Source organism: Schistocerca nitens, chromosome 6 (genome assembly GCF_023898315.1).
Source record: "Schistocerca nitens isolate TAMUIC-IGC-003100 chromosome 6, iqSchNite1.1, whole genome shotgun sequence".
In the NCBI taxonomy this organism is placed as follows: Eukaryota; Metazoa; Arthropoda; class Insecta; order Orthoptera; family Acrididae; genus Schistocerca; species Schistocerca nitens.
Window position 1 is genome coordinate 97,483,009 of NC_064619.1, and position 18,811 is coordinate 97,501,819.

General features: G+C 42.2%; 1 protein-coding gene and 1 non-coding gene across 2 annotated transcripts in view; both read left to right on the top strand.

Moving 5' to 3' along the window:
• The window catches only part of LOC126263242 (zwei Ig domain protein zig-8-like), a 253,264-nt gene that overhangs the window by 16,326 nt on the left and 218,127 nt on the right, over positions 1–18,811 (top strand). The window contains exon 2 of the mRNA XM_049960327.1: positions 18,620–18,629. Within this exon, the coding sequence (XP_049816284.1) occupies positions 18,620–18,629 (10 nt within the window). The remainder of the gene's footprint in view (positions 1–18,619; positions 18,630–18,811) is intronic.
• Trnat-ugu (transfer RNA threonine (anticodon UGU)) lies at positions 8,584–8,658 on the top strand. The gene has a single exon. It is a non-coding gene; the product is annotated as a tRNA-Thr (tRNA).

The window sequence follows — 18,811 nt, forward strand, 5'->3', positions numbered from 1 at the left end:
GATGCAATATCAGTTTATGACTCATATTAGAAAGGTATTTCGAATATTATTGCTACTATGGAAATGTGATACATTTATGTAAATGGGTGCATAAACAGTTTAATTGTGGTATTATTTATTTTATTTGTGGTATTTATATGTCAGTTAAGTCAACCCCCTCCTGCCCCAATTTAGTTCTGCACTTCTTGCAGTAACATTTCAGTACTGATCCATGTAACAGTCTTGAGTCTACCTCTTATTACTGTGAGTTTGGTACAGATTTGGCTTTCTATGATTACTAGTACGTGCAGTATTGGTGACTGCTGCTACACACAGCTCAGTGTGTCCTGTGTCCGTTTGTATCCTGTGTACTATTAAAAGGGAATTATTAATGAAAGTAACTTCAATAAGTAATATTTAATTTTCTTAAAAATATATTTCCAAATTCATGTACCTAATTGGGCTGGCGACCGTTCAGTTTTCATTCGTATACGAAATTTACTACTTTTATTAAACCCCAAGTTTAAAGCCTCTTTAGTGTTTCTGTTAAATTCACCATATTCAAAAGTACTGTCTGGTACCTTTATCCGTTAGACACAAACGCACCGTCAAAATTATAAAGCTTCTCAGACGGTAACATTAGTTTGTGTCACGACAGGCTAGTGTTATATCCTGAATCGTTTTCTTTTATGTTCATTTACTTACAAAATTCTGTCATGAAACTGAGTGTTTGAAAAAAAAAGAAGACACAATTTTAGTAATAATTCTGGTTGAGTGTATCTACAAATGTGCATTCAATAATTATGAAAAATTTTAAGTTGGTGTCTTAAAACTGTTCCCAAGATAATGGATCACCAAATTTGATAATTTAACATTGGCGGCATAGGACGTACAACGTCCCCTTAAGAAGAATTATTCCATTTCCAAAGACAGCAGTTGCTGATAGGTCTGAATACTGCCGAACGATATATTTAATAAACAATTATTGCAAAATATTGCCACGAATTATTTACAGAAGACAGGAAAAACAGAGGCCGAACATGGGAAAGATTATGTTGGATTCCTGAGAAGTGTAGGAACACGCGAGGCAATACTGACTGTTCGTCTCATCTTAAAAGACTTACTGAAGAAAGGCAAAACTACAGCATTTGTAGATCTAGAAAAAATTCTTCACAGTGTTGACTTTAATACACTCTTCAAATTTTGAAGGCAGCATGGATAAAAGGCGAAGAGTGAAAAATTACTGTCAACTTCTACAGAAACCACACTGTAGATGTGAAAATGAGAGGAAAGCTATAGCTGGGAATGGAGAGAAACAGGGTCGCAGCCTATTCCCGGTGCTATTCAATCTGTATACTGAGAAAGCGGTAAATGAAAGCAAGGAATATTGGGAAATGGAATTAATATTCAGGGAGAAGAAGTAAGAAATCCGAACTTAGCCGATGACATTCTGTCAGAATCGGGTACGATTTGGAAGTCAGTTGAACGCAGTGGATAGTGTCTTGAAAAGAGATGGTAAAATGAATATCAATAAAAGGAAAACAAGGGCAATGGTATGTATCGAATCAAATACGACAGTACTGAAGGAATTAGATTAGGAAAAGAGACATCAGAATCGTAGAAGAGATTTTCTATAGCTGGGTACCAAAATAACTTGTGTTGGTCGAAGTAGAAAGGATATAAATTGCCGTCTAGCTGTAGCAGGTAAAGCATTCTGAAAAGAGACTTAATTAATGTATAATTTCAACTTATAATTTAGGAAGGATTTTCTGAAGCTTTTGTTTGGAATATAGCCTTGTATTGAAGTGAAAAGTGGCCGACAGGCAGTTCAGAAAAGAAGGGAATAGAAAGTTTGCTAGAAGAATGATGGAGATTAGATCGGTATAAATAAAAACCAATGACAGGAATTGAATCGAAATGAGAAAAAAGGGAATTAGCTGCACAACTTGGCTAAAAGAAAGAATCATTTGATAGGATATATTTTGACACAGTTTTGGTAATGACAGAAGTATCGTAAGAGGAGGGGGGGGGGTGTAAAAATTGTAGAAGTAGATCTAGACATGAGTTCAGCAAGCTGTTCTGAATAGATTTTGGTTGCGGTAGTTATTCGGAAACGAAGAAAGTCTCCCAGAATGGACTTTTATGGAGAGTTGCATGTAACCAGCCGTAACTAGTATATCAACAACTACCACCGAGAACAATCGCTCCACATACATCCGTTTCTTGGCTGTATATCTTAGCAAAGCTTGTGAAAAGTAATATGGTGCTAGTCTCACTGAAAGAATTTCTACATAGATAAAATGGAATAGTGAATGGCAACCAAGACAAAGAGGCTCTTTACAACAGAGAAACAGAATCCCACAAAGTTTACAGGTTGGGTATGCAGCGTGTCGGTATTCAATGGCAATGGATATAAAAACCACGAAGTCTTTCGCGACGGATTTATTGCAGATGGGGCAATGGGGCAGCTAAATGAAGTGAAAGGAAATGAAAACGAATGACATAAAAAAGTAATTAAGCAGTTTCTTAGTTCAAAATTAACTGCCATAACTTTCAATACACTTACCCTACTGTAAGACAAGACGTTCACTGTCTTCATATAAAAATGTTTGCGGCTCCCTACGGAAGTATGATGCTACCCAGCCAAGCACTTCATCGTCCGACGCAAATCGACTGTGACGAATGTCTTTCTTCAGGGTTCCAGAAATTTGGAAATAGGAGGTAGAGAGATCGGGACTACACGGAGGAAGTGCTTTGCCTTCCCAGCGAAACTTACGCAACTTAGTCGAATCAGGTGGACAACATGTGAGTAGACATTATCCAGAAGTAGAGTGATCCCGTCCGTCAACATTCCTGCTCATCTGCACTCGATGGCGCTCTTCTTTTCTGCAAAACGTTCACGTACCACTGTGCGTTAAGTGTGGCGCCGGGTTACAGTAAATTAATGAGCAGCGGGCTGCTCGATGAAATCGTTCTGGTGCAGGACAACGACAATGCGTATGTCTTTAAAGTCAGTACCGCCATTATACTTGTTTATTTACAGTGTTACTTTACCCTTACACAACCATGATTTCGGCTTCAAAGTGCATTATCAAGTGTTTTATGTGTTATAAATTGCCTAAGATGGCATACTGTCGTATTAATGTCTATGAGACACATTGTCTGAGTCGATATTTCTGGCAGAGCCTACTACCTTATTTCATTACTGAGTACACCATCTTGACTGAATGACAGTTGGCTATGTGTCGAATTTGACACTTAGCCAACTGTAATTCAGTCAAGCTCGTGTACTCAGTAATGAAACAAAGTAGAAGGCCCTGCCAGAAATATCGACTCAGATAATGTGTCTAATAGTGTATTTTAATACGACAGTATGCCGTCTTAGGCAATTTATAATACATAAAACACTTGATAATGGCACTTTGAAGACGAAATCATGATTGTGTAAGTGTAAATGTAACACTATAAATAAACAACAGTGTAATGGCCCTACTGACCTTAAAGTAATATATTATTGTTGTGGCCCCACATCATGAAAAAATTGTGCCAGTGCACATGTTGCCAAGGTTGTTTCACATGCGATGCAGAGGTTTTGTTGCAGAGCCCCTACACTAACTACACGAAGCCCAGATCTCTCTCACGTGATTTCCATGTTTGGAACAATGAAGGAAGTCATTCTAGGCCGTCGATTTCCTTCACCCAAGGAGGTGCACACCTGGGTACTATCTCACTTCCGTAGGCCCCACTAACATTTCTCCACGACGGCATTCACCTTCTTGTCTCACAACAGGATAATGTGTTAACAGTAACGGGGACTACTTTTGAAATAATAAACGGTTTACTCAATTTTTTCCATGTGTCTCGGTTTCATATAACTGCCAATTATGTGTTGGCCAGTCACTTCAGTGTGACTACATGTGCAATACGTGAATAAATAGCTTTTGAGCCGTGCACGGCTCGCGTTTATTCCATTTATTGTTTGTCATCTTCTATAACGGTACTGCCGCCTCGTTTTCTTATTCCATTTACAGGTGTCACTAACTTCCTTCCTTGCTTGTCCATGAGCGGCAGCAGCAGCGCGTATTGATAAGTGCACTGTCGTGCCGTCTCTGGAGCGACCGATAGTATTTCCGGGTCGTCGTGTGTCTGGCAGTCAGTTGGAGACGGACCAGCAGTGCAGTTGGAGACGGACCAGCAGTGCAGTCAGGGACGGAGCGCCGGTAAGGCGCCGACAGTCAGTGCTCGCCGACCGCCGGCGACACACATGAGCTGTCCGACGGAGGGAGATTGGAGCGGGACGACCGTTAATTGGTCGTTCAGTAGGTCGTCTCATCGGCCGACGTATATTTGGTCCTTTCAACGTTTCCGGCCTGGCAGTTGGTCGGTTCACGTGGAGCAGCGAGGAAATCTCCGCGACGCGTAGTTTGGCTGGGCCCGCTGGCAGCCTCTATACGGTGTTGGAGTGTGCGGTGCTCTTCCCATTGCTACAAGGTTCGTGATTCACCGATCCTGGATATGAAAGTTTAGTTTTAACTTAGTCTGCCAGCAACAACGTGAGTTTTCATTGTGACCTTTAACGTTCCGGTCACATGCCCTGGCCGTTGACGTAAATTCAGGCAGTGTATTTTCCTCATCATGTTATCACTGTCCAACACGGTGTGTAGTTTGACAGCTCAATGTATAATTGGTTATGGTCGCCAATACCTTCTACGTTGTTCCACTGAACCCCCTGTTGTGTGCTGGTCGGGTGAAGCGGGGGATATCTTGTCGGTGGGTCTGTTGTCTGTCTGTCGGTTGGGATGTCGTCGGATCGACAATGGTTGGGCCTACTGTCTCGCCTATGCGAGCGTTAGTGTTTGCATTCCAGGCTGACCCTCGGAACTTCTGACACCCTTGGGTCTACAGCCTTTTCTTGTTCGTTCTTGTTGTTTGTACTAGTGTGGCTTCTAGCCGATTTTTAGATTAAGGTTGTTTTTCCCTTAAGGCGTCAGATGATTAGGACCTCCAGCCTAATTTAAGAACTGTTTTACATAAAGTCTTAGGCATTTTTAAAATTTATGTTATTGAGTCTTAAGTGTTAGGCGTGCAACGGATTTTTTAATTTAACTTGTTTGCTCTTAAAGTGTCAGATCCTTTGGGCCTTCAGCGTAATTAAGGTACTGTTTTACTATAAGGCTTTGCCTTTTAAATTTCTAATTTTGGTTGAGCTTTAAGTTATTGGCTTTCATTAAAGTGGTCTTGCCCTTAAGGCATGAGATTGTAAGTTGCATTCAGCCGCTAATTAAGAACCAAAACTAAAGCTGTGTTTTTTTTAATTCTTGGCTCTTGTAATGTTTGATCAAATTAAAGGTTGTATGTTTGAGTGTAGCTGACAGCCGCTTGTTTTGGCCCCTTTCCACAACTTAAACTACCTGTCCTGTCCTACGGGTTTGGCTGGGCGTTTTAGCTTTTGCAATGCGAACCGCTTAAAGGTGTGCAATAGAATGTCAGTGAGGTCCAGGAAGGTACCGACTGGGATGTGGAGCTATACCGACTCCAGTGCGGTGGCCAACGGCGCTATATTTCTCCTTTGAGGATCCCGAGTGCGAACAGTCTGATCGAGATGCTCTCCGAATTTCTCGATTGGGTTTTAATTTGGCGAGTTCGCGAACCACGCGCTTACCCTGCGAGCTGGCTGTGTGACACATTGCATTGTCCTGTTGGACTTACCATCGTGCCAGGGAAAGCCAAACTTCGTTTTGGAATTAATATAGTCCCCTAGGACCGATGCGTACTTGCGTTGATTCATTGTGACTTTCAAAAAGACGAGATCATCAGGGAATGATACGAAAATCTATAGCTCGCTCCTACTGTCTGTACACTCCCGACGATTGATGCAGGGGCGTACATGCCAATGGAGCGTAAACCGTGATTCATCTGGAGAGGCGACCTGCCGCGACGTATTGGACGCCCACTTACGTTACTGGCGTGCAAATACCAGCATTTGTCGGCGATGAAAAGCTGTCAGCCTGGGGGCATGAGCAAGGCGCCTACTGCCGAGGCCCGTCCGCAGCAATGTCTGCTGAAGTAATTCAAGAGTCACTTTTGGTAGACCCATGGTTAATCTAGGTGGTCAACTGGTTGACATCTGCAAGTACGTATAATCGCCCGTACACATGTCCGCTGAAGTCGTTCACTCCTGTCACCTAACACCCCTGGTGCACCACAGTTAGGTTGGCGACGGTTTTGGTTGGCTCAAATGGCTCTGAGCACTATGGGACTTAACTTCTGAGGTCATCAGTCCCCTAGAACTAAGAACTACTTTAGCCTAACTAACCTAAGGACATCACAAACATCCATGCCCGAGGCAGGATTCGAACCTGCGACCGTAGCGGTCGCGCGGTTCCAGACTGTAGCGCCTGGAACCGCTCGGCCACCCCGACCGGCGACGGTTCTGGTTAGCGCCAGTTCGCCAAGCACGGTACTAACACTTTGACGACGGCGCCCCATGAACAGTTTACAGAGAGCCGTTTCGGAGATGCTGGAGATACTTCGAACCTAAGCCCGAAAGGCAATTAGCATTCTCGCTCGGACGTCATATAAATCGTTCTGTGTCCGCAATACGACAAATACTGCGCTGTTTTTCGGCGTTCTCCGGAAACGCTTCCTAATCTATCCTCAGCTAGTGTTGCCGCCTGCCGCCGACTACGTTCTTGGACTGCAGGTGTGCTCAGTTGCTATCAGTTGTTCGAATGAAGCATTATGTAACGATTGGATTCGTGGCATTCGCGGATTTATTTTCGTTTACTTGGAGAGATGCATATAGGGTGTGAAGATGGCACAATCAAATTCTGAAGCTGATAGCCTTCAGAATAAATACAATATGATCTAAAGACATACCGCTGTTCGTGGATTTCACTGATATTGACAGTTACTTAACTAGCCGATATCCAGTGTCCATGATGGACCAACATATGGGGAATGGCAATTGAATCTCAATGTAGACAAATGTAATGTGCTGCGAATACATAGGAAGAAAGATCCTTTATCATTTAGCTACAATATAGCAGGTCAGTAACTGGAAGCAGTTAATTCCATAAAATATCTGGGAGTAGGCATTAGAAGTGATTTAAATTTTAATGATCATATAAAGTTGATCGTCGGTAAAGCAGCTGTCAGACTGAGATTCATTGGAAAAACTGAAAGGAAATGCAGTCCGAAAACAAAGGAAGTAGGTTACATTACACCTGTTCGTCCACTGCTTGAATACTGCTCACCGGTATGGGATTCGTACCAGATAGGGTTGATAGAAGAGTTAGAGAAGATCCAACGGAGAGCAGCGCTCTTCGTTACAGGATCATTTAGTAATCGCGAAAGCGTTACGGAGATGATAGATAAACTTCAGTGGAAGACTCTGCAAGAGAGACGCTCAGTAGCTCGATACGGGCTTTTGTTGACGTTTCGAGAACATACCCTCATCGAGGAGTCAAGCACCATATTGCTCCCTACTACGTATATCTCGCGAAGAGACCATGAGGATAAAATCAGAGAGATTGGAGCCCATACAGAGGCATACCGACAATCTTTCTTCCCACGAACAATTCGAGACTGGAACAGTAGGTACTCAAAGTACCCTCCCCCACACACCGTTAGGTCGCTTGCGGAGTGTGGATGTAGATGTAGATGTAGATGTTGAACAGAGACTGAACGTATTTAATGATGTGAAAACTGGTTTCAGGCCGTGTAAGAAAATTTAAAAGATGTTGTACCCTGTGAAGGAACGTGATGGCGCAACAGTCGCAGGCTTTTATAATAGTCACTACAGCCGACATAATCATCTTGAGAGATTCAGCAAGTACGTGGATCTTTAAGGTAATTCTGATTTATTGTTCCTTCTCATTCACGTATTTTAAATTATATTTCACGTTTCGGTCACTATGGACCATCTTCAGATTAAGTAGTTGCGTCAGCCGCCCGTCTTCTCTACTCAGTACCACTTATCAGTGGACGGTATTATGATAGTCTGTGTGACTGTGACAACATCTTCGTGAGGCATATACTTACATGGATACGGTGTCAGCACTTTCTGTTATGTCCGAGAGAACACACACCATTGATGACCTGCAGCCGTCTAGAACGAAATTAGAATTAATTTAATACCTTCAGCTGCTGTCTGGCGTCGATATATATCCACGGGGACAGGTGAAATGTGTTCCCCGACAGGGACTCGAACCCGGGAACTCCTGCTTATATGGCAGACACTCTATCAATTTCAGCCACCAAGGGCACAGAGGATAGTGCGACTGCAGGGACTATCTCACACACGCCTCCCACGAGACCCACATTCTCACCTTATATGTCCTCACACTACATTCATAGTCGAAAGAACCCTACCATATCCATATAAGTATATAGTTCTGGCAATAGCGGCCATGACCTTCTTGTTCTGTGTGGATGCACACTTATTCCCCGAGCTCTTGCGCGACATGGTAAGAATATCTTCCACGAGTAATGTGTGTGTTGGGGTGGGACACCACGAATATAGTGTGTGGACATACAAGGTGAGAATGTGAGTCTCGCGGGAGGCGTGCGCGACATAGTACCTGCAGTCGCAGTATCCTCTGTGCTCTCGGTGGCTCAGATGGGTAGAGCGTCTGCCATGTAAGCAGGAGATCCCGGGTTCGAGTCCCGGTCGGGGCACACATTTTCTCCTGTCCCCGTTGATATATATCTGTTCCCGTCAGCAGCTGAAGCTATTAAATTAGTTATAATTTCGTTCTACGTGAGGCAGTCTATTCGAAAATTATCCCAAATGTATCAATATCGGTAGCACGGAAAGTAAAAGAATATGGAAAAATCTTCTGTTCCGAACACTGTATTACTAATAAGTATAAAATATGGTTTAACGAGACAGGGATTTTATCCGCTACTTCAGACTGATGGGACTCTATAATCAAAACGGCTGTAGGAATTAAGGTGTGTGTGAACAGTGTGAGAAGAGACAGGGGATGTTGCTGCAGTATTGCATAGTGGCAGGGTGCGTCTTGCCGATGTACGGGACTGCACAAGTTAAGTCACAACAACGCAAGAGTAGGTTTCCCATTTTTAACCACTATGTAAAAGAATACGCATTGAGTGACGTTCCATAGCCGGCCCCACTGTAATCTCTAGTCGCAGTGGACACGCTGTATCTGTTACATCTGTGTGTTTCTTCAACAGCTAGGGAATTATTTGATTAAGATCGTGTTGGACATTGTTGAAAGTTCGGATCTTAGTGGAAAATTAACACTACAAGCATACCGCTAATAATTACACAAATCGACAGATGAATTGAAAATACGATGGATATTCGGAAAGAAAGTCCTAGTCAGTCGCGAAATGGAAACCACTGTGAAAATCGAAATGTTTCAATTACAACACATAGCTATGCCTCCCAGCTACTTCTCTACATAGACCTCGTGTTGTTACAACTTCTCACAACCTTCGTCACACAAGGCAGCTATCTGTGCTTTCCGTCTCGTCTCTACGCTGGTGTGCACCTCGAGAATATATTCTTCATTGCCATCGGTTCATGTGGCAACAGATGAACCAGCCAGTTACGGGCTCCATTGTCGGTCATCAAACATTTATCATAGATAACGTTGGGGGAGGGTCTTCATTGCCAATACACAGAGTGGCTGAGAATTTTGTGGAGTCGGAAATCTGTGACAGTTATGTTATGTGGGCTGCCTCTCACCATGGCCCCCACATTTAAGGGGAGACACTATTTATCCAGGCATCTTTACGCTGTCATTGTGCACTCAGAACGAGTGACAAGTGACTGTCGACGGGCATACTAGAGATACCGTCCTACCCATCTCTGCAAAGCTTCATCTGATTTTCACAGTGGTTTCCACTTTGCATCCGAATAGACTTTACTTCCCGAAGGTACCTTGCCGTTTTGTACATATTTAGAGGCATTCATCCTACTTCAAGAAATGAGAAGTAATTCTTACACCTCCAAAATATATCGTTTGACTTAAAGTATGAAATCTCAACTGAATCCGTTCGAATGTCACAGAATGCGCTGACTTGGAAACTAGTGGAACACATGACCCCAGCCGCGGAGCAGTTACGCAAAGGGCTGCGAAAAATGCTTGTAAATTGTTTGTAAATTTTTGATGTTCAACATACGGGAGACAATGTGACGAAAAACTATGTTATGTCTGCTACAAGTCCAGAAAGAGATACACATCACACGAAACTGGTTTCTCAACGAGGTAACAATAGGTGACGCACTTCCTAGGGTAGCTACGTTTACAAAAGTAACAGTATTTCAAGAAAACCACTAACAGACCATCCGGAATTGCTAAGAGCAGCTCGAATAAATCAACTGAGAAAATCAAAGATGTTGTGTGCACTTTATTCTTAATCTATATTTTGCATTTATGTTTATGACCTAATTTCCGAAACAAGTCGCATCTTAGAATTTCAGTCTCGTTGATGCTAAGTTGTAATATAGACTACTGTCTGAAATAAATCGGTAGACACGGAAAAACGGTAGCAACCATCAAAGCTGTCGTTCTAGTTACGTTATCACAATTTTGCCATCCACTCTTTGTTATTACTGACATTATTTATTGAAAGTGCAGGGATTACATTAACTTTTGTTATGAGAAGAGGAACAATCACCCTTCAGCATGTCAGTTAAAGTACAACCTGAAAGTGCCGCCACGTGCGCGCTATTCGTTGGGACCGTTTCTCAGATGCACCAATTCACTCTGCAGGAGAGTATTGCTGTCTTGAAGCTTCTTGGAAAGTAAACACTGTAAGACAATCTTGAGCTCTGACGTAAAACCTGGCCTTTCAGAGGGAATCAGTGAGAAACAATTTGTCGTGGTGTTTAGGTGGACGACTACTCTCCGACAATGAACTATTTCTTAATGCAGTGTCCTCTTCCCTCTTAAGTCAGCTTTGTGGTGGTAAATGAGGAGTTTTCTGACGGAAAGTCTTGGGCCACATCGGAGGAAACAGCTTCAAGGACGCATCACGAAATCCTCTGACTTGTAGAGTAAAACAATGCAAACGTATGATGATTTAAATGAAGCCTGTATTTAGTGCAACAATAGCTAAGTAGAAAAATATCAATAGCACATACGCTATTTCCCGAAATTTAACAGCGCAGATCGCAGAGCATGAGTGCTAAATTGTTAAGTTGAAATGACAAATCAGTGAATATAATGAAATCAACTGTTATTACACCATGTTTGAGATGTACCTTACTTATATTGGTCACGAATACGGTCTGTAAAACGAATTTTAATTTAATAAATTAATAACGATAATGCAGCTAGCATTAGTAGGAAAAGGGGCATTATTACTACCAGCAGTTTCGTACTGTATTGATTTGACATTGGCTGCAGGACACGTATGAGCATTTATTTTCAATTGACATCTGTAATTATGTAGTAGATAAACAATAACAATAGCTTCTGTACTATAATCACTTTAGAATGAGTGAACAGTAGCATTTTTAGCATATAAACAGCAGTTGCTAACACCAGATTCTGTTTCATCATTCATACTTTGACAAACTCCACATACTAATGAACGAATGAGTTTATGATGAGGCTACAAGATTACATCACTTGCTGGATCATTTAAGACGTGAAATGATCCATATATCTAACGGGTGAAAGAGCTTACGACGAGGCTACAAGATTACATTTCTTGTTTTATAACATAACTTTTTCGTATCTCCAAACGAAACCTGAAAGTTGTCACAAAGTAATGACATCATACTGTGTAATTATCTACTCTGTCAGGAAATACACGCAGCAGCGGATGAGTCTCACATCTGCAAATGTAAACAGAAAGTATAATGACCATGCAAAAGCGTAATGGCTGTCTGTTGTAAGATCATATAGACCTTTGCTGTAGCCGCAGGATTGTATAGAATCATTTAAGTCAAATGAAAATGACATATCTCTTGTAAAAAGATGTAATGCAGCGTAGATTTTAGGCTAAATTTTATCGAGACATTTCCCCCGTGTGTAATGTCCGCCACCGTTATCTGAGTGGTCAGCACGGCGGAAGGGCCAGGGTTCGATGGGGGAGGAGTTTTTTTTCGCTCAGGGACTGGCTGTTGTGTTGTCCTCATCATCATTTCATCCCAATGTCCGACGCGCAAGTCACCCAGTGTGTCGTCGAATGTAGTAAGTACTTTCCCTCGGCGGCCGAACTTCCCACAATGCCGTATGCTCATTTCCGTTCCCTTGCGTAATGTGCTAAATCATTATTTGTTCTGTTAACATTTCTGCAGTGAATCTACTCACCGTGTTCCCTCACACCCGCATCTTCTCGTGGGTTTTAGTGTGTGTGAGGAAGAACACCTACTGTGTATTTGTCAGTGTGTGGGCGGGCGTGTATGCGCGCGCGCGCACTATGGTGTGTGTGTGTGTGTGTGTGTGTGTGTGTACCCTGACAGAGCAGCAGGGAGAGAGCGATTCCAGGCGCCGGGCACAAAGACTGCCTTCGCCCCAGTTCGTGTTTATCCCCAGCGGTCCCCGAGGCCTGCAACCCGCGCTACCGCTCGCATAACATCAGAGCCCTGCTACGGGAACTACCACAGCACTAAACGTGTCACGCACAACGGTCGTTTTGTTCGTTGCTCACTCCATTCAGTGTGCACCATTTCCAGGCACAACGCCTTTCTACTCTCGATTCCTGTACAGCGCTGCGACGGTGAAAGTGCAACGACTACTCTCCACCGCGAGTTTTTCAGAGCAATACAGTATTGTGGTACAGCCACTGCACCGTCATGAATAGGGACAGAACTGTTGTCAGATTTAAACAATTGTTAAAATTTCAAGCACCCAATGAAATACATGTTGTCGTACAGTATCCAAGGGCACAAGTACGCAATGAATATTTTGAAAGATATTGACCACTGAAGAGCTGAATTCCAAACTGAATTTTATCTGGCTAAGAGTAGTGCTCAGTTCGCAGCTACGAAACGTTGGCTAGTCGTTTTTATTATCATGTTCCTTGATTTTTTCTCACTGAGGTGACCCTTACCCTGTTTAAAATGGTTTTTGAAAGTCACTGTCGTTCCAGAAATGCGCCCAAAAGAATTAAACCACAAATACGCCCAGCAGAAATACTTTTTTAAGTCAGGTCTGCAGTATGGTTTCGACATCCATACAATTGAATTTTGCTACACTGGGGCCCAATAAACGTCAATCCAGTACTCAAACGTTGAAACAGGTTCAGTTTTGCGTGTGAGTGTTTTTAGTGCTATATCAATCCGATGTACGATATGCGTTAGACTGATGGATGGATACAGTACTGAGGTCTACTTCTGATGACGTCAGCCTGCATTGGATGATGAACTCAATAACGGACGCGTAGTAATGCAGTGAAACTGCAGCTATAATACTGCAGTGTATCTAAGGCATTTCGAAGAGTGGATGATGTGAATCGCATATTAAGTAAATTACGGATAACTAACATGCATTTCTCTGGGCTTTCTTACGAAAAGGTGTTTCCTTTCCAGTCCAAGTGAATGCTGTTACCAGGATAGATTGATTACTTTATTTTTCACATGAATTTTACTACTTCTTTTCGATATTTTCAGCCTAGGATAAATATATATTTCTCTGAATCTAATAAACTGAACAGGGCTTCAGATTATGTAAATAACAACTGATCTGTACATTAAATAGGTAAACATTACTGTTATTTTCAATGACAATATGTTAATAAATCCTTTTGCTTCACTGAAATGTGACATAAATTTAGCACATCAAAATAACAAGGAATTATGTCTGCTTAATTTGTATATATAAAACGTAAAAGTAATGTGAAATGTGAAATACTAGCTTTCATAAATGAAATTTAAGCACATTATTTTTTAAATTTGTATTTTCCTTAAAAATTTCATTTCTTAGAGATCCGTCACTTACGAAATACGCCTTCATTTGCGTCAGGGAAACATGATGTATGAATTTCCTTTAACAGATATACCTGCCAATTTGCACTACCTATGGAAGTTTTTTGACAGTAACTTCGTCATTCTAACCCTAACAGAGTCCGATTTGACATACATGGGATAATCTGAAGAATTTCAGCTCTAATAGGACCGCTGCAGATCACAATGAATCTAGAGAGAAGGTTTGGCAAGCAGTGGAAGTCGTCACCACATATCGTGCTAGATGGTCTCGCGGAATATGAGGAATTGTAGTGCATCCTATACTGAAATGTGAGAGCATAAAATTTCATATTGTGCTGTTCACTCCAATCCCAGTGACGTCGTACTAGGTATCCATACCATTGCGTCATCTTTCACAATGCTTAAAGGCTCACACACACACACACACACATACACGCACACATACACACACACACACACACACACACACACACACACACACACACACACACACACACACACACACACACACGCAGTGTCGTAGCGACTCATGCGGTTTCACTTGATGCTGAACGCCTTTCAACTTAGGAACATGAATGTAGTGGAGGAGTTAAATGACGAAATGCAAAAGCACTATCAATTCTAATAAGCAGCTGAAATCCTAATGGCTGGTAATGCTGGATAGAGGTGAGATTTCCACTCACCGTTTACATGATCTTGACAGGACGTTAATGATCATCATACAAGACTATCAAGTTGGGGAACTTAAAATTACATAACATTCTCTATAAGTGAAATATGGTATATTACTATTCACACAGTTTATGGGAATGCAACTGGGTGAGTATTTCTGCAACCGTCGATATTTCTAGAAGATACCTACCTGTTATTTTCAAAACAAAACTTCAGCTGGAAAGGGGATTTAAAACCTCAGTTTGCACAGCAGTTACGGAAAGACAATACACACACACACACACACCACACACACACACACACACACACACACACACACTGTAAACAGCATAGCCACTAGACCAACCAAAGATGACTGACGGCAGAAGCTAAACACAGTGAAAATTATTGAAAACAGACGAGGTAGCATAAGCTCTGTACTCTATTTTTCACAAGGGAGAGAGAAGAAGTCCAAGCGGAATTTAAGCATAAATATCTGTTACAGCAGAAACCTCAACTGCATGTTACATGGCGATTTAATTCCAACTCTTTCTTTGAAAACAGTATCCCTACAGCTGGAAGTTCATACCAAAATCTCCGTGTTGTTGTATTCCATGGAGTGACCAATGCCAGAACAATGTTGTGCAATAGCTGATTTCCTCGGCAGTTGTAAGCGTGTGTGACGCCTACGTTCAGTACACCTTTCCTTCACTGTCCTCATATTTTGACTAATGTATGGCATCGCACAACTGCAAGGAATACAGTAGACACCTAGTTTACGCAAAACCATGACCACTCTTAACGGAACCTAAAGGATAAATAAAGGCAAATGTCGTGTGACTAAGCTCTCTCGTGGGGTAGACCTTTCGCCGGGTGCGAGTCTTTCAATTGGACGACACTTCGGCGACTTTTGCGTCGACAGGGATGAAATGTTGATGATTAGGAAGACACAACACCCAGTCCCTGAGCGGAGAAAATCTGCGACCTACCCAAGAATCGAACCAAGGCCCTTAGTATTGACATTCTGTCGCGCCGACTACTCAGCTACCGGGGGCGGACACCTAAAGGATTCTAATTTTAGATGGAGGTCGAAGAAACATTTTGGATCATGTGTCATCCAAATATGACGACTCTTATTGGACATCTTCCCTGTATAAGGCAGAAAGGCCGTAGATGCTCGTTCCAACTCTATATTTTCACCACTCACCCAGTGCACGATTGAGTCGATAGCGCAACGCACGCCCGATCTCGTCCATTCTGACGGAAGGTGATCTCAAGATGGGTTAACTCAGCTGACAAACTCTCAGGGCCTGAAATGACGTGCGCACTGTGAATTAGTGTACGGAGTACCGCTTCGCGGTGAGCTTGTAGATACGTGTGAGTAGGCTTCCTATAAACGGCATGTCCCAACGTACTATCAAGCATCCTCCTGACCAAACGTCAAGGAGGGGGAAGACAGCCATCTTTTTTCACCGCCATCGTTGCGCATTGAACTCAGGTGTTTCGCAAAGTCGTTCAAAATGGCAATGTTACAGTTATCCTGGAAAATCTGAATTGCGTTCAAAAGATGCAGTCTTTACTATCTGATTGAGCATATCGCAATATCTGTGCTGATAGCAAAACAATTGTTGATAGAAACAATGATAGTCTCCTGAAGTGTAGTTCCTTTTCTCAAGAAATTATCAAGAATCTTAACACTTAATGTATTCCCCCTAGGTTATAAAGCCTTACGAAACTCAAGAAGCAAGGAGTTCCTCTTCTGCCGGTCTCTGTGGTCGAGCAGTTCTAGGCGCTTCAGTCCGGAACCAGGCGGCTGCTACGGTTGCAGGTTCGAATCCTGCCTCGGGCATGTTAGGTTAGTTAGGCTTATGTAGTTCTAACTCTAGGGGGCTGATGACCTCCCATAGGGCGTAGAGCCATTTGAACCATTTTGAAGTTCGTTTTCGTCCGATTGTGAGAGACATTGATGATAAGACATATCATGTAACAGAACACCTTGCTGCTCTGTTGAGCCCACTAGTTAGTCGATCTAAGCAACACATTAAGAACTCGGCGCAGGTATTGAGTCGATTAGGAGGAATACGTTTGAATGCCTGTGATATTCTATTAAGATCTGATGTGGTCTCACCCATCACTCGCATTCTTCTTCTGATTCATTACAGTTAACTGAGGTTAGGTTTGTTGTTGAACTAACGAATCTATTCCGACATATGTTTTATTCAATGATCAGTGCCGTGAGCAGACAGATGAAGTTACGAAGAGATTGTTGTTACCTACGATTGCCAACTGATTTCTGGGATACTTCGAGTAGCTTGCTTGGAGCGGCGGCTTTGAAACCTACTTCTATTTTCAGATACGTAGACGATGCTTTCGTTTTGTGGCCTCATGACTATGAGAATTTGAACGACTTTTAGGAACACCTGAATCCATCTCAACCGAATATTCGTTTCACTGTGGAGGTGGAACAGGATAGTTGTCTTCCATTCCTTGATCGTGTTGGTAAGGAGAAAAAAAAAACCAGCTGGTAACTCGAGTGACAGTGTGAATTGTGCCATTGTACATCTACTCCGAGTGCACACTAGACGATGTAGGGACATGGTCCGCAAAGTTAAGATATTATCCACACAGTGTTATTTAGTTATAGACTATTTAATTTCGTGTCCCTTTCGATCACAGTCGTTTTATTTGATGTGAGGAGGTGGCAGATGTGTAGGACACGTGTCACGACAGACTGCAGCCATGGAAGTTATTGCAGTGACACGTGCATTGCGGAAGCAGGTTTGTCTGGTAATGTTTCTTACAGTAAGCTTAACAGCGATTCAGGACTAAAGAAAACAAGAGGTCTGGTAAGTGAACAGTACGTAAAATTATATGAAATTACCAGGCAACTTACAAGTATTGGGATAGTTTTTGCAAGTTATCAACTCCTCAACCTCACCTAGTCTCAGCGTAAATTATTACTTCGTGATATCCAGTATAAGAGATGAAGAAATGTGCGCCGTATATTGTGACAGGGATCGGCGGAAATCCTGATTTAAGCCTTCCACCGAGCTCCTAAGCTAGCGTAACATTGTTGGATACCAATAATTTAGCCAGCCGCTGTGACCGATCGGCTCTAGGCGCTTCAGTCCGGAACGGCGCTGTAGCTACGGTCGCAGGTTCCAATCCTGCCTCGGGCATGCATGTGTGTGATGTCCTTAGGTTATTTAGGTTTAAGTAGTCATAAGTCTAGGGGACTGATGACCTCAGACGTTAAGTCCCATAGTGCTTAGAGCCATTTGAACCAATAATTATTCCTTCATTCGTGCGTTATTTGGAAGTCACTGCAACAAGGACTGCATCCGTTTTAATAAGACATGCAGGCTGCTGAATTCAGTGCATTAAACACTTTCGAGACCACTCAGCAAATATATTCAACATATTTTAAAAATTAAAAAAACTGTGTGAATACACACCTAATTATCGAGAAAACAGATACCAGTTTGTAAACACACACACACACATACATACATAGGAAGATCACAGATATTACTAATACGCGTTCGATAGCAGCAAAGTTTACAACACAATGATGTATGTGTATCTTCGTATTCTTATTGCTGTGGGGTTGAAATTTCGAATAGCAGTATTCAGAATAACTGCTCTGAAGCGGGAAGAGAGCAGCATCTGCAAATATTTAACTAGAAAATTAAACTATTACTGAGTCATAGAAAGTCAGGGTTTGCCAGAACTGTTTATAACCTCGATTTACGATGTTGAAATGATACTTTATAAATACTAATGCGTATATATTTCAGCCAACTGATGGTTCCTTTCAAATGCTAAAGAAGAAATGCGTATGACAAGAAATATTCGTGTTAATCAACTGTAATTAGACGGAATTAAAGTGATAACTATCAGCATAACATATGGGATGTGCTTCTTGACCTGACTGTTTCTTAAGTTTTCTATAACCCACGAAACTTTAGGCGAGCCGTTACTGAGTCATCTTCTCTTTTTACACGCGAACTCTTTACAATGAATGAAATCAGAACGGCTTGAAGTAACTGAGTTGCTTTCTACGTGCGCTGGGCCGTGCAGAAACCACAAGGTAACCTTTCCATTTACAGGACAAAGCCACTGCGTATATTCTCGGAATTCGCACTATCGGAGATTAGAACTGCGGCTCTGACTGGGATTAGCTATAGGCAGGGACTCATAACGGCGCGGTCGTGAGGTTGGTGGTCCAAACGGTTCAGAAACTCGGAAAGGAGATAAACAGTCATACTATCA